At 35.2% G+C, this 16,320-nt stretch overlaps 3 protein-coding genes across 5 annotated transcripts in view; 2 read left to right on the top strand and 1 right to left on the bottom strand.

Annotated features, from left to right (window-relative positions):
- The window catches only part of LOC145484711 (neutral alpha-glucosidase AB-like), a 24,808-nt gene extending 20,883 nt beyond the window's left edge, over positions 1-3,925 (bottom strand). For all 3 annotated transcript variants that reach the window (XM_081463333.1, XM_081463334.1, XM_081463335.1), the window contains exons 1-3: positions 3,827-3,925; positions 3,350-3,442; positions 1-175 (exon numbers count right to left, since the gene is read on the bottom strand). The exon at positions 1-175 is cut by the window's left edge and continues 62 nt beyond it. In XM_081463333.1, the coding sequence (XP_081319459.1) occupies positions 1-175; positions 3,350-3,442; positions 3,827-3,849 (291 nt within the window). In that variant the 5' untranslated portion in view covers positions 3,850-3,925. The remainder of the gene's footprint in view (positions 176-3,349; positions 3,443-3,826) is intronic.
- The window catches only part of LOC145484714 (uncharacterized), a 256,461-nt gene that overhangs the window by 140,276 nt on the left and 99,865 nt on the right, over positions 1-16,320 (top strand). The gene's annotated exons all lie outside the window — the stretch shown is intronic.
- Positions 3,970-16,273, top strand: LOC145484838 (calcineurin subunit B type 1). The gene is made up of 6 exons (XM_081463480.1): positions 3,970-4,073; positions 4,554-4,593; positions 4,726-4,902; positions 11,645-11,704; positions 12,714-12,898; positions 13,529-16,273. The coding sequence occupies exons 1-6, from the start codon at positions 4,071-4,073 to the stop codon at positions 13,574-13,576; spliced, it is 513 nt and encodes a 170-aa protein (XP_081319606.1). The 5' UTR covers positions 3,970-4,070; the 3' UTR covers positions 13,577-16,273.

Raw genomic sequence — 16,320 nt, 5'->3', positions numbered from 1 at the left:
CAATTCATTTATTCTAAACCTAGCTGTGTTCTTCTCTAAAGTTTCAAGTTTAAGACTAAGCAATACATTTGATTTTTTGTTTAGTATATTAACATCAAAAGAAGAATCTGTGAACACTATTGAATCTTTGACCACAGAATATGGAGATTCCCCAGGCTGGATTGCTCGGTTATTCCTGCAAAAAAAAAAAAAGATATTATTTTCAAACTTTCTCAGCAGCTGCAAAAGGTATTGGCTATTAGTCATAATCAGTTCTAATCAGTAGTGTTACACAGGCATAATGAGCACCATGGAAAAAAAAAAAACCTGCAGTGAATTTTTTTCAAACTTTCTCTCCACTTACAAATTAATTTAAGTTATCTTAAAATTAGAGTATGAGTGCCAGAAAGTTTTCTGCGAGCAAATATTCATTGAGATGTGGCTAAGTTGACTATCGCTCATTGAAAACGAGAGTGAGTAGCCTAATTGTTTTATTAGATACTCTAAAGGATTACAGCACAAAACCTACAATCTTGTTTACCTAGTATTTTTAAGCCCAAAATTAAAAGTAACATTCAGTTTCAGTTTCAGTCATTTACTATATAACAAGCACGAACAGATCATAAGGTGCTATCAAGTTGGCTATAACGGTGAGTAGTACAGGACTACAGATCAACCCTGGCAATTTTAAGTAATCAAGACTACTTAATCTGACTTACTTTTTTTTCTACTGGCACAAAATACAAAACGTTTATTCAATACTTTTCAGCTTCAATATGAATCCTGAGAGAATAACATACAGTACAGTGCAGCTCAGATATATGCGAACCAAAATATATGCGCAATTCACGTCAGCCCAATACGGGTATGCGCGTATGCATATACGCACATACACATATATAGTATATATACGCCTTCAGACTAGACTTAATAGCAAAATGTTAGTTGAAACGCACTTGACAGAAAATTAACAGACTGAATATTAATTAAAAATGAGAGTATTTTGCCGTTAAATCGAAAATTTAATTACCTGAGTGTTTTTTTTTTGTTTGTCAAATAGAACCGGGGATACACGCTTCAACAATAATCCATCTTCATGGAGGAAACAACACAACCGACATTTTTTCGACATAAAGCTAACACGGTCTAAGCAAGCGACTTGGAAATGTGTGCCAAAACACACAACTTTTCCTTGAAGAAAATTAAAAATAACAAAACGTGCACGTGAGCGGCGTACCATAGAAACTTTGATAAACAGTTCTTTCATCAGGGAAAGAGTATTTTACCATTTGAATGAACGGTTTGTGTCAGACATAACCGGAGATATCATTTTCTCGACAAGGTCTTTGGAACGCTTCAAACAATAAACATCTCGCAAGGGACTTGCCTATGCATGCCGAAACACAGAACTTTTCCTTGAAGAAAAAATAACTAAACGTGAGCGACGCGCCAGTGAAACTTTGATAAACAATTATTTGGCTAAAGAAAGAGCATTTTACTGTTTGAATGAAAGGTTTGTGTCAAATATAACCGGAAATATCATTTTTTCGACAAGGTCTTCAGAATGCTTCAAACAATAAACATCTCGCATCCCTTTAGTTAAAGTTATGAACAATAGTTTACATTTCCAGAGTTTTGACTGATTTAGTAACCATTAGATATCAGCCATAAGTAACCTCTCAGCTGTGTTTAATTGGAAATCTGGGAATCTGATTGCTTCTATCATTATTTTCTATTTGTTGATAGACAAGAGTTGTCTGTGCATTGCATTTGAAGCTGAAAATTGTTCTTAATTTTAGGCTTAAAAATACAAAAAATTGGTTAACTTTCTGCTAATTAAAACAATTACACTACTTGCCCTTGTTTTAGTCGAGCCTTAGGCAATGTGGCTGCATCTTGTTGACTACTTGCTCATAGAAAACTTTAATATAATTTTACCATGTTTAACAATAATGGTTGACAAAAATTACATTCTTAGGTCTTGTTTAAAAAAATACCAGTCTAATAAGATTTACTGATATCTCATGGTTGTTTTGTTAAAAGAAAACAATAATTATTCAACTTGGGCTTATCACTAGGTGAAAGATGATCATAGCATTGGGTATCTATTATCATAAATTCAACATATTTCTCATGGAATAATATCATTTTCAAATAAGACATTCAAATAATTTTTATGATTGTAACATTATTTTGCATCATACATCTAGAGGACATTACATGGTAGCGCAAAGAAGTGAATTTCATTTTCGACAGGTTGAGCATGTTGATGTTGTTTTTAACACTCAAACACAAGAAGAAAAAAATTCATACCTTCAATCCACCATGTAATTTTCTTTTAATTATATAGACATTAATCTACCGCAAATATTTTTGCTTGCACATGATTATATTGGTCCAAATGCATCACGTGATTGAATATACTCCAGCTAAAACTGGGGAATATCTGAGTAATTTAATATTCCCCAATTTTCAAAACTCCCCATGTTGCAAAAAATATTTGTATAGGAAATCATATGGTTTCGAGTTCAATTTGGAATTAATTTGCATGAGTGAGCTTTTTGAAAAACTTACAAGTGCAAATTAACTCCAAATTGAATGAGAAAAACCGTATGATTACTTATTAATAATATAAACATGAAAAAATTTGCGTGGAGGAAGTGCCAGAAGATCTTTCTTGAAGCCATTTTTTCTCATTTGAGGAAACTTTTTTCAAAGTTTCAGCACAAAATTTTCGTCATCATTTTATGTGATATCATTTTCTTAGAAAAGTTCCTATTTTCTGTCAGTCAATCATAATCCACAATTTCGATGCGTAATTTGCACTGGTGTTACACTTTTTGCACTGATGTTACACTTGAACTGCACTGCTCTTAGCCAATCAGAATCGAGTAATTTTTTCATGTGTATTATTCGAAGGATAATAAACACAATAGCCTCCACTTGACTTTAAAATATGCTCGGATACTTGTCCTTGGACAACATATGTTCCTGGAGTCTCACAGTTTTCCTCAAGCTTCCCTCTCAGAAAACCATTTGCTTCTTGACACAGATACTGTCTGTGGACAAATATCTGAGCATATTTTCACACCAATGATTGCACAAACAACGGTGAAAAAGCTGGAATGGAAATGATGTCATCAGTATCCTAGCCTCACTAGTCTAGTGATATGAAAAATACACGAGTCAGGTCTCCAATGTAGTTTTGTATGAATTTTACAAGTGCTGTGTTTTTCAGTGAAACATTCCTGTCCATATAACAATTAGAAGTATTGTTTTTGTTTAAACTTAAATTGCTAAAGAAGCTTATTAACACCCTTTGATATATTAACCATACCATAAATTATATACAAATATTAATTTTACCCACCGGCAAAAGCTACAGTCATCACATTTCTTAAAGTTCCCCTTGTCTACTGCATTGATCTCTGGAATTATCCCCAGCAACAGCAGCGAAAAAATCCTAACAGGGTATGAAAAAGCAAAGAGATTTTTTAATGTCAGCTAGGAAGAGCTCTGTACAATGTAAAGCTTGCGTGCGACCATAATTGACTTGACTTGGTAATTGAAATGTATTTAAATTAAATTTGAAAAGATGGGCGCACATAGCCTACTGCATCCGACCGATCGACGTTGGAGATAGCATAAAAAGGAAATAGCCCAAAGCGAAAACCGGTGTCAAAACAGCTAAGTACACGTGTCGAACGTAAGATCTTCAATGAGATAGGATAAGTGACCACGCAGTGTAAAGAACAAACCGATCGCAATGCTAAAACACAATGAATACGAGTGAAACCGAAGTAAATAGGTGAATAAACACAGAAAGAAAAATTAAAGATCACAGTACCTTGTTGCGTGTGAGGTCGCCATTGAAGTCTCATGAATCTCACGGGCCGAGATATTTGGCGAGAAATCTGGGAATGAGTACTTTGTTTCCAATCTCCCGGATGCAATTCATGGACACGGTCGTGGACTGGGCGCTATCCTTTCAGTGGGGTTCCTCTTCGAAGTAACTAACCAACCTGCAAAGTTTGGATCGGTGCATTTGAAAACTTAAAACCGTCTCACGAGGACCTGAAAACTCATCGCAAATGGTACGTGATCCTTCTTTGATGGTTTAAACGTCTTTTCGACAAACTCCTAGCCTTACCGGTGCGATAGCGAGTCCGGATCTCGGCAAACTTTCTCGCCGATGAAAGCAACCCCAAAGCTGCGAACTGTTGCTGTGGGAAGAGAGATAAATATTCCAGTTTTGATATTGTTGGACTTTTGTTGACATTTGGAGCAGCTTCGTTGGACTTTCGCTTGTGTTGATTTGCTTAGTGTTTGTGTAGCGATGAAACGGCGAGATTTCGCCTTTCGCCGTCGCTGTCCTTGACCTAGTTTTTGAACTTGCCTTTCCAAGATGTTTAGTGTTTATAGTTGCAGCAATAATTATTCGAAGTGAACGCTTTCTGGCACCTATTTACACATACACCAGCCTGTTCAGTGCATGTCGTTAACCTAGGCCCAAGCAATATGTGAACATCTTGAAGTTGTATTTCTTGATCTTGGGTATACGCTTTCTGTTTTAGGGCAACGAGGCTTCCTTACCCGGTGACATGGTGACTCACTGTAAGTTACGCTTACTAATCTTATAGAGGGCGTCTGTTGTACTTAGATTGAGGAAAACTTGTAGTTTCTGTAGATTGATTTACCTCTCAGTTGCCCTACTCATATGATAATTATCTTTCTTTGAAACTATAGTTGATGCGGACGAAATTCGGCGACTTGGAAAGAGATTTCGAAAGCTCGATCTGGATAAGTCGGGCGCTCTTTCCGTCGAGGAGTTCATGTCGCTTCCAGAGCTACAACAAAACCCACTAGTTCAAAGAGTTATTGATATTTTCGATACAGATGGAAATGGAGAAGTGGACTTTAAAGGTTAGAAATAATATAGCTTTTTGACTGTTTTATTAAATATTGTATATCGTTCGATCAGGCACTGAGGAAGGATGGCTAGCCGAATCCGGGGCGATAACTTCGTTTGCAACTCTTAAATACTTGCAAGTGTTGCACTTAGAAATCGAGCGGTCATTGGCATGGTCATATCCTAAATTCTGTTGTTCATTCTCCTTTAAAATGGTCCGTCCAATTATTTGGGATCTTGTGCTTAAATCGCTAATTGAAAATGTGTCACGTTATCTTCAATCAAACCCAGCAACTCCCAAGTTTAGTTTTTTGTTGAAATTTTCGAGCGTGGTTTCCGGTGTTTTTGCAGCTCCAATCGAATTTTTAGAAACGGTTACGGGAAACTAGCGATATTTTAGATCAGGTGTACTGTAAAGTATTCGTCTTCTTTGTCCTTCGCGAGTATTGCGAAAACAATTTTAAACTCCCCTTGTCCGTCACCTGCCTTCCAACGGACTTGAGAAATATATGGTAGCACGGTTTCTAATTGCACAGAAATTGCTGTCCAATTAAAATGGTTTGACTCGAGCTTATAAGGGATATGAACTGCCTAAAACACTGTCCAAGCCATCCGCTGTTTTTATCTAAGTTCAGCATAATTTTTTCATGGAGCAGCTGTGTTTGGGGGGTGAGAAATATTGCATTTTATTGTTATCAGTCGAGCGCGAAAAGTCAGGCAAAACTCACTTTGTGTGCGGCTCAAGAGGGACCAATACCATGATTAATATTGGCTGACTGTTGTGTATTTTCACTATGTGCGCTCAGTGTAGGTCAGGAAGCATTTATCCATTTAATTTCAGTGCAAACAGGACAGGAGAGACTCTATTTGTACATGTAGATGTTGCCAGCTAAAAGCTTTAGCATCTTTAATAGGATTGAAATGTAACTTCACTATGATATTCCTGAAGATGGCTCCAAATTTAAATTTTTGATAGACGTAGATGTTGGCTCTATTGAATCAGCATAAAAATCGTTCTCCCCATTTTTTTTTTTGCTGGTACTTTGTTTGGTTTTGACATGTAGCGACAACCCATTTGATGTGACATGAAAATTTGTTACAATTGAGACTAATATTCCAATAGTGTCAATTTACATATTATTAGAAAAAATATCATCTTTCGCACAGATGCGCACTGCAATCTACGATCAGGAGAATTTACATTTTGTTTTTGGAATGGAAAAAGCCAGGTTTAAAAAAGTTTCACGTCTTTGACGTTGCCATTGAACCAAAAAAAATTGGGTAACCCATTAGTCTCATCTTGAGTTCTCATTTCAGTTTACAATTCTAGTAGGTGGTTTCTCCGTGGCCTGCGTAATTTGCATAAAATGCCAAAAGCTAAAACTGTTCAATGAGTATAAACAAGTTAAAAATTTATGACATGTTATGTTTATCCTGGTGAAAAGAGGATGAAATTAAAACCCATTTTGAGCAAGTTTTGAGTATTAATACGTCCAGGAGTAAACTACAAACTGACACATTTCACTCAGATCAGTTTTGTTTTTGTATACAACGCAATTTTTTTCCAAATTATGCCTTACTGCATAGTTTATTGCTGTCACTGAGGCAACAGCGAAGCGTATAACAATTAGTAATAATTACTAATTGTTATTAAGATACGTGTACGGAGGAAACAGTTTTGTGTTAATGCAAATGTGAAACAAAATTGATTTGTCGACGACATAGAGCTTATACGCATTCATCTATGAGATTTCTTGTGTCCACACTGGTTAAAATTTACCCAGCTAAGAATGAAAGCTATTAGCCAAGGAACATTAACATGTGAATTGTTTGTGAGATTGAATGAGACTTAACCTTCTGGGCACAGTGGATGCTCTCAGTGTTTTGTTGAGTCAGTTGTCTCTTAACAAGCGAGTCAAGAAGGCATGCCCTTGTTAATTAGCAAGGCAGCTATTCACTGTTAATAATTATCCCCAGTTGAATTTAACACAATGGAAGTTTTATACCTATATTCATTGTACCTACAATGTATCACACACAATATGATTGCCAAGTTTATATTTAACAGTTATTCACCAAAGGCCAAGTGATCATTCATGAATATTTAATACCAAGACAACGTTGAGGTTTACAAATATTCACTAAATGAATGTTCACTGAACCTGAGGCAAATAATTGTTTATAATAAGTATAATTATTTTGTAGAGGTGAATGTCTAGGACTACAAAATATTAGACTAATTCATGAAAGCGCAGATGCAAATGTTCCTTTGTGCATACAAATATGTCATTGTTGTTGTAGTTTAAATTCATAAATTGGTTGCACTGATCAATGTAAACATGACTTTATTGTAAAATAAGCAAATAAACACCACAAAAAAAAGGAACATTCTTCAGGCACTTTTGTTTCAATATTGCTGACTTTGTGCATAGTTTTACTGATCATCTAGAACATCAAAAAAGTTTAGTCACTCAGTCTGACACAATTTGTCATGACTGGCAATGTACAATTTTAACTACCATTTTTATGCTTTGAATACTAGGTCTTGAAAACATTGTTGGTGTAAAGCCAAAGTTAACAATTTTAAAATTCTCCAGACATGTAGTCAATAAAGTGGACTTGTTTTTCAAATTTATAAATGGATATTCTGGTCACTTTCGCTATCTGCCATGTTTACCTGGGTACATGGCAAAGGTGGTATAGCTAAGTAACCAAGCTTTAAATTAATATGTTACATTCACCTCCTACAGCTGTACATGTACATGTAGCACACTGAATATAGCGTCATAATCTGAGCTTTTTACCAATCAGAATGTTTAATTCTTACATGTACAATGGTTTTATTAAGGTTTTCAGCAGGAGGCAACTGGTTTAGTCAGGTGGGCAAAACTATTTGAACTGAACTTCTTTATAAGAAAAACGTTCCCTAGATTGTCAAACCAGGCAAGCAAAATTATCCTCTCAGCATGGCAATTTGCTCAGTGGGAAAAAGAAGCACTTGTCCATGCAGCTACATGGTTGTAAATTATTTAAACCAACCACAATTAGGATTTTATCAGATGTGGGCCAGTTTTAGTCAGCAGTCATCGACTCTGACCAAATGTTGTTTATCACTTGCTGCCGCTGTTTAAACTGTTGTCTAGTACAATTATGTTGCTGGTTTACAGCACAAGTTTACATTGTGTATTTCACTAAAAATTTTGCAACATTTAATTGAAAACAAGGAAGTTTGATTGTAAAAATGAAACATGTATTACATGAACGTACACATGTATGTCTGTAAAACCTTTAATTGGTTTCTGTATGCACATCTTTATCTGAAATGTAAATTGCGGATGTGTTAATTAAAAATACGTAAAATTTTATAATAAGAATGAACTAAGATAAAGTCATACAGGACATGTTGCCAAGCTTAAGTTTCAAGAAAAGTACATAGAGTCACATACACATACTTGGCTAAACTGGTCTTTTATGAGGTACAGTGTAAACAAATAAATTATTCTTAGGAAGAATTCCTGCTGTCGAATGTCATGTATGTTAAATTAATTTATTGATTGTTTTGTTAAATTTCCGGTCATAAATTTTTGACAGAAACATAAATCTAATATATGAATCTAATATATAAGAGAAACCTATTTTTGAAAACAGGTTTATATTCAGTAAACTGTCAAGTTATTCTTGACTTGTTCTGGGCTTTGTTTCCTAGCTCAAAACATGACTTCTCCCTTCTGATATCCTTTTAGTTCTGCCTGTGTCAGTTTTGATAATTTACATTCACATGTAACTTTTGGCTCTAGACAAGATTCTCTAGTTGATAAATTGAAATCTTTTTGAAATCATGCCTTCACTATAATCTGAAAATGCATTAATGCTGAAAGAAGAGATCTTGAAAAGATCCATCTCTCTCTGGAATAAATTGTTACATAACTGTAATTCACTGGCATGGTGAGTTTCTCTGTGTTCGTTTTTTTGAAAAATGATTATATACCATATTTACATTTATTTATTCTTACACCTTGTAGGGCTCCATTTGATTATAATCTTAGTTACAAATAAACCAAATCTCACCTTTGTTATGAATAATTCACAGCTGTGGTCAAACATGACATGTAGACCAAGCAATAATTGTGCACAATTTCACACTTAAAACCAAAATGCTTGTTTCCACCCGTGCTGGTCATTGGTCAGTTTTGATTGACTTCTCACTGTGGTCATAACCATGTTACTTATTAGTATCTTCTGGTTTGTTTCTAAGGTTTTTGAATTGAATTTGCTGCTTTAAAAGTAGCATCTATAGTGACCATCTGTCCAGAATGTTGGAGCAGTAACAGTATTATAAGGAAGGAAATGGCTTGAAAGCACTGGAATATTTTGTTTGTAAAGTGAAATCAAAGGAGTCAGGATGTGTTTTAATTTTTAATTTTCACGTGTGGGGCATGTGGTGGCACTCGGACACTTCTAATTGAAAGAAGCTACAAATAAAAGTCAAAATTAGAAAAAAAAAAAACACACTTCATGCAAATATTGTGTTTAGAATTCTCTAGTGTACTGTAAAATATGCACACTACAAGTTTGTACATGTGTGTAAGTGAACACCTTACCTAGTAAGTGATAAAAATGCTTCAGTGTACATGTAGCTTGAAAAAAAAATAATACAATATACTCAAAGAATCTGTTATAACCGATCTTAGTAATGAATTTCTTTCATTGGTGTATAAATTATGTACAAGATTGATCTTTCCATGTTTTCAGCATGGCTTGATTACAAAGACCTACCACTGTGTTTAGATTATTTGCTGGAAGTTGATTTGATTTGATTTCCCAGCTTAAACTGAAGTTGCTGTTGGCTCATCGTTATTGTATCTTTGTTGGGCAGTCTAGTCATGCCATGTTCATGAACTAATGCAATTTGAGTTCAATGACAAGACAAGGCTGGGCAATAAATGGCTTATCTATGAACACAACTCATTAATTAACTCCCTCTTGGTCTAAATTGACCACAACATTTGGGGATTAAAAGAGGCAAAATGTTTTATGATTGAGTTGCAGTCTTCTTTTACGATCATGAATGATATCTGATGTGAAAATACATGTAATTCAGCTCTTAGCCATCGAGGAAATTTCAGATGGTCAAAACGATAGTCAGCTACATTGTATTTATTATTACAATTTCCTTATATGTTATATGTACTTGTAATTACAAAGAACAAAGTTCTTTATCTGAGAAACTTTGACTCTAAATTTTTGTGGTGTTGCTTTTCTCATCAAGGCTGCAATGGGTGACAATTAAGTAGTTACTTTAAGACACTTTTAGAAAATTACACTTTGCCATTTTTAACTTCTCATTCTATTTCATGTGCATCTAGCTACCCTCAACCCCCCAGTTCAATGTTTTGTAAATGATGTGGTCTGTGCAGTACTAGAAAGAGAAATATCGTCATTATTTAGGGGTAAGGGGAGAGGGGGTAAATGTTCAATATAATTTTACTGCAAATTGTCTCTGTCAGCACTTTTGTCGCTCATTGTGGTTTTCAGTAGCGCATAAGCATGAGCCAACATATGTAGACGCAGTGAGGTGCTGCTAGGTGGTGACATACATGTATGTTAGAAAAATTTCCTAACAAAAGGTGCTTCTTAGCAGCACACCACTGCGTCTGCCTATGTTATTTATGCTTGTGGTTATGCCTAGTGAAAACCAACCTTGAGGCAATATTCCAGACCTACATTGTGTACATTGTAAACAAAAACATCTTTATTTGCTACCATGAATATTATGCCGTTCATCAATTTATGATGTAAAAATGAGAACCTCTCTCTTTTGAAGAAGAGAGTATAAATGAGATTTAAATGTATCCCACTATATCATGTACAACTTCCCTTAATTTTATGTATGTGGTACAAATCTTTACACTGTAAATTTCTTGCCACCCTAGCAGGCTTGTCAAGACATGTTTATACCGTAAACAACAAGTCAGCTTTTGTTGAAGTAGCAGGCTGTATTTTTATTCTTGTCGAAAGAATCAGAAGTACATGTATTACACAGCAGGGTAGCCAGCCAAAATCATGAAGAACACACTTTTTGCACTGGGAGCCATCTACTTGTGACATCCCTCCCTGTACATGTAGTAGAGCCTCATTATCTCAAACTCGGTTATCTGAGCAAATTCCCTGCTTTCTTGAACTCAATTCAATTTCTCTCGGATATACTTTTTCATTTGTGACTAACTGTCAGCTATCTCAAACCCTGACATCTTGAACTATTTTTCATTTCCCTTAAAAGTCCGAGATAGCGGGTTTCAGCTGTTTACATGGCTCAGAAGGGTAATTTTTCAGGTGTCAGTAACAGGGCATGTTTAAGATCTAATGATTGTTCTCTTAGGGGAAAGACGATAGAAATTGTTGTAATAAATAACCCTATTCAGACCAGGGGGAGCAGAACTTTATTAACTTTTTTGAAGTAATTGCTATCAAACTGTGAAAACATATCATTCTGAAATTTATCTGGAAATTATTTCATTGATGAGACATGCCACTGTAATTATAACTTGATGTTTCCATGGCAAATGTGACGCGTTTTGACAGGAATGTTTTTCCAAATGTTTTATTAACAAAATTTAACCATAGTTAAGAATGATTGATCTTGAGTGTTAGTGAACCAGATTAGTGAAAGATCATTATTTGTCATGTACTGTTTGTTTAAAGTTATAACATTTATTTTATTATTTACTTGAGTGTTTTTTTTTTCATTGTTGTTAGAATTCATAGAAGGAGTTTCACAGTTCAGTGTAAAAGGTGACAAAGAATCCAAGCTTAAATGTAAGTACACATGAAGGTGAAATTTACATAACATTATAAAATTATTTACATTTGTATTTAATGAATTTACCTTCAGCATATACGACAAAAGGAACAGCTGTCTGAGAAGGGAGATAACTGCCAGTAGCACAGTGTTGATATCTTCAATGTAATCTGTTTCCCAAGGCTTTCTCTCATGATCTTTAAAGTTCTGCAGAAAATTTACAAAACTACAAGTAGTGGTCATATTTTTGCAGGTCATACACACAAGCAGAAAGCTTTTTTGCAGTTTCTGGTGAATCAGTTCAATCTATCAAATGCATGTTTTTGTAGCAAGTACAAAATTAGTCAAGGAGGTTGTTGTCGGACAAAAAAAAGTTGTTAATTAAAAAGTTATTTTCAAAAAGAAATTCACTGCTTTTAGACTAGCTGTCAAATTTTTGTTGAAATATATATTTTCACTCCAAAATTTAACTGCCTCAGCCAGTTGGTACAAGTAACTAATTGACAAAACATTTTTGAGGAATTTAATACGTTTATTTTAAACAATGTGTGACACAATTATGTGGACTATGTCCCCTACATGTAGATAGTGTATTTAAAAAAAAAAATTGTCACATAATTATGTGACTCATTGTCACTAAATTTTAAAGAGTTCAAATTTCAGAAATGTGAGTTACCCTAGATACATTATTGTATACATACTTGTTTTCTTTTGAAACAGAAACTGAACTTTTGAATTTGTCAGCACTACCAGACTGAGGCAATAGATTTTTGTTAACAATGACTTGTTATGCATAACGAAAAAAAATGCCATGTTCTACCACTCTCTTTTTGTAGCATTAAGTTGGGATTTTTAGGGACTCAGAGCAAAGCTGTAAAATTAGAGACACTAAATGGCACTCAAGGTTATTGCAGTTGTTAAAATGAATTCTTTTAAATTTTGGTCCTCTACTTATACACGAAATAAAGGCTATTATGCTCAGCACCAAAATCAATGTACTTATTTTTGGTCTTTTTTTTTATGTAGTTGCCTTTAGGATATACGATATGGATAATGATGGTTTCATCTCAAATGGAGAACTCTTCCAAGTTCTAAAGATGATGGTAGGAAACAACCTCAAAGAAACTCAGCTTCAACAAATTGTGGATAAGACAGTAATAAATGCTGACAAGGATGGCGATGGAAAAATCTCTTTTAGTGAATTTTGCGCTGTAAGTCTTGTAAACTGATTGAATTGTTGTTTGAATAGCACCTTATTCACTGCCAGAATCAAACTTCTAAATTAGTTCTTCTAAGATGTAAATGTGATTCAAACTTCAATTCCTAGCCTGTGGATGAACCCTAGGTGGCGAGTGTGACCATTCAAATGAGCTGCACTCCCATGTTGCACTGTTTACTGAGCTGTGTAAGGTGGCTGTAGCTTTCAGCTCTGGATAAACCTCTGAAGATTGTTTGCTTTTCAGTTTTGTGCCAAAATTATATTTGATATCTGTCTTTATTCATGAACACCCTTCAGAAAGGGTTAAGATTTGGTGCCTAGGTTTCCCATCTACAGCAACTTTGCAGTAAGTTTGAAATGAATAAGGCTTGTCTGTGAAGTTGTAAAGTTATGTCAGTTATCAAACATCTTCTTACTGTGTCGTACAGTGTTATAGTCTGGGCGAAGCTTTGTCCTGAAAAGGACTGTTGTTTCAACAACCTAAGTGGCAGTCATCTTCAGCATCTACTGTTTGAAGAAGATGACTGTTGCTATGGTTGTAGAAACACCAGTTTTCAGAGAAAACACAAAGAGATACCCTTGTGTTTAAGTTATTTACTTCTTTGTCATTTTCTGTTGGCAGGTTGTTGGTAATATGGATGTTCACAAGAAGATGGTAGTGGATGTCTAACAAGACCTTAATAACCAAAGCCTGTGAACTATTTATTATTCTTATTTCCAAGGCAAGACATTTTGTAAAAAAAGAAAACAAACGAACAATATTCTCGACCTAAAACTCTGTTGCCACTGTCACTGCTGCTGCGAAGAAAGAATTGAAGCTGCTGATTCGCTTGTTAAAGTGAGAAGAAGGAAGATGAAATGACCTACATCTCCTGAGCAGGCTACAAGCAGCGCAAGCCAAGAAAAGAAACAAAAAGCAACAGCTACATTTAAAGGAAATGATAAGTCACTTCAACAGCATGTTTGTGAAAAGAAACCAGGGTTTTAGTGAGAAAATGGAATAAGCATGGGTGTCGTTTTTATTGTGAGTGGCATGTCAAGTTGAAAAAAGAGTAAAGTGGGCCATCCCATAATTTGTATGCATCTCTGAAGGCCTGGTTACTTTTTACAAACTGTGTTTTTGTTTTGCTCTCTCAAACAGCATGTGTTGCTAGAGAACTATTTGAAAATAACTCTGCTTTTAAATCCCTGCATAACGTTATTAATTTTTAAACAATATATCAATATTTTACTCTTTCTTGCTTAGAAAACTTAATCTAGTTCATAAAATTAAGAGACAAAGTGACTGAGAACAAGTGGTTTGCAGTGTCAGATGGAGCATTCAGCTGTCTAAACTTAGCATTTTCCCCTCTTGAGTAGTCTTCTTCAGAGCTGTTATTTGTAGCAGCATAATTATATAAAAAAATTGTGTCAATTGACTTCTCAAATAATTGCTGTGAAGAAGGCTTCATGACTATTTACACATAGTTACTTGACTCATCCATGCATTTTTTTAACCCTTCTAGTCGTACAACATCATTGTTTTAATGGGAAAATATTGACTTTAATACTTTGTTCTTTCTGTTAGCACAAGTTTTGTTTTGCAGCCCACACCCTAGGGCAGGACGTCCTGCTTCACATACTTTGAGCTATTACGTGGGGCTTCCTCTCACTTAGCTGATTCGTGCCTCTGCACTTCTTCAAGTGCAAACTTCATTGTATTATGGATTTTTTTCTTATTTTATTCTGGTGGGTTTCATCTTGGGAAAAACAATTTCTGTCTCCCCTTCCCACCTCATTATACTTTCTGCTATCTTAATCCCCCCGGTAAATGTCTTTTGCCCCCCCCCCCCCCCCTTGCCCCTGTTCACCCAATAAGTCTGTTACCCTTGTTGCTCTGGGAATGATCAGCATTGCAATTTCTCCTCACTTGGTCACAAACAAAGCCAGACATGGTTGTCATGAGAATTTAGTTCATGAAAGCAACTAGCCTTCATATTTCTTGTCACGCAGTCTTCCCTAAGGAGGAAGATTGCGTGACAAGCCAAACAGGTGTGTAGATGGGAGTCTAGGAAGCAACTTACATAATTTTTTTTAAAATTATTTAAACTATTTCGTTACCAGTAGGGAGAGTCTGCATGTTGAAACTACAAGTGTTCAAAAAGCGTTTTAGTTGCCGGTAATTATATTTTGCTGGTATGTTAGCATTAAAGGGGCTATGCAACTATTAGTTACGTAATTTTTTTGCAATGTGTACAGCTGTCTTCAAATCAAAAGAAACCTGAGAATATTAGCTTACAAAGGTAGAGAAACACCATGCTATTGATAAACTGAGATGAAACAGGGATGGTTATGAACGAAGATGACTGATTGGAGGTTAAGTGATTGGCATATGCCATCTATGACATAGCCCCTTTAAAATCCCATAAAGAAATGAACTGCCCAGATGTTTCCTTGAAAGCACCCAGGCTTTTGTAAACTGTTGTAATTTCATTTTGCTCTTAATTATATATGTAAATTCATAGTCAGCTCAGTAAAGAGTTCAAAGAGTAGGGAAAAGCGATTAGATGAAGTTGTGCGTCGCTTTACACTGTAAATAGCAGTAAGAAGAAAAGTATTGGCGTTGCAAATCTTTATGATGTTGATTAACAAAAGACTGGCTGCTTTCATTGATGAAGTATATAATTTACTATTCACTAGGATTTTTTTATTGTCATTAAGAAAGCAAGGCAGAGCATGCTCATATGCCAGTATTTGGAAATGTCATATCTTGATTGATGAAGTATTGTTTTTTGTTGTATTTAATGGAGTCTGTGAAAGGTTCTCCTTAATTCGCAGTCTTTTCCTTCAAGGTCCACAGCAATCAAATAATTAAGGTTGAAGTTCTGTAAACATATTGCATAGTTTACAGATTCACAAGATTCACACCAGCAGCGTTGAACACTTTTTCTATTATGCAGATCATGACAGTGAAAGGGGAAAATCTAGATTTAAAAATTGATCCTTTCAAGGCAACTGAAAAGCACTATCATGGATTAACTTTACTCACTTCAGAAAATCTCGTTCGCAGAGCCTGCGCGTTTTTGGTCAGCAGTGACCAAACGCGCCAGAGTTAGAGCTGGGCACGAGATTGTCACCTTAGTAGGACAGACAAGGGGAGACAATTCTCCCTCCACTTTGAGTTGTAGTTATATACTATTTGTTATTTTTGTTTTTGTCTGTAATACAAATCATATGGTATACGAATTAATTTCGAATTTCGAGCTGACAGTGCCTCACATTCAAATTAAATTGGACTTAAAAGTGTAGGTATGCAATGTAATTTTGTCGATCTTGTGTTTAGGTAAATGTATAAAATTGAAAGTCAATAATTGTTATTGTTGTTCACGTTCACTAATCGTCTTATTGTCTCATATCAGAGAGTCTTTTTTTGTC

Source organism: Orbicella franksi, chromosome 4 (assembly GCF_964199315.1).
Source record: "Orbicella franksi chromosome 4, jaOrbFran1.1, whole genome shotgun sequence".
Classification (NCBI taxonomy): Eukaryota; Metazoa; Cnidaria; class Anthozoa; order Scleractinia; family Merulinidae; genus Orbicella; species Orbicella franksi.
This window is presented reverse-complemented; position numbering and strand designations above follow the sequence as displayed.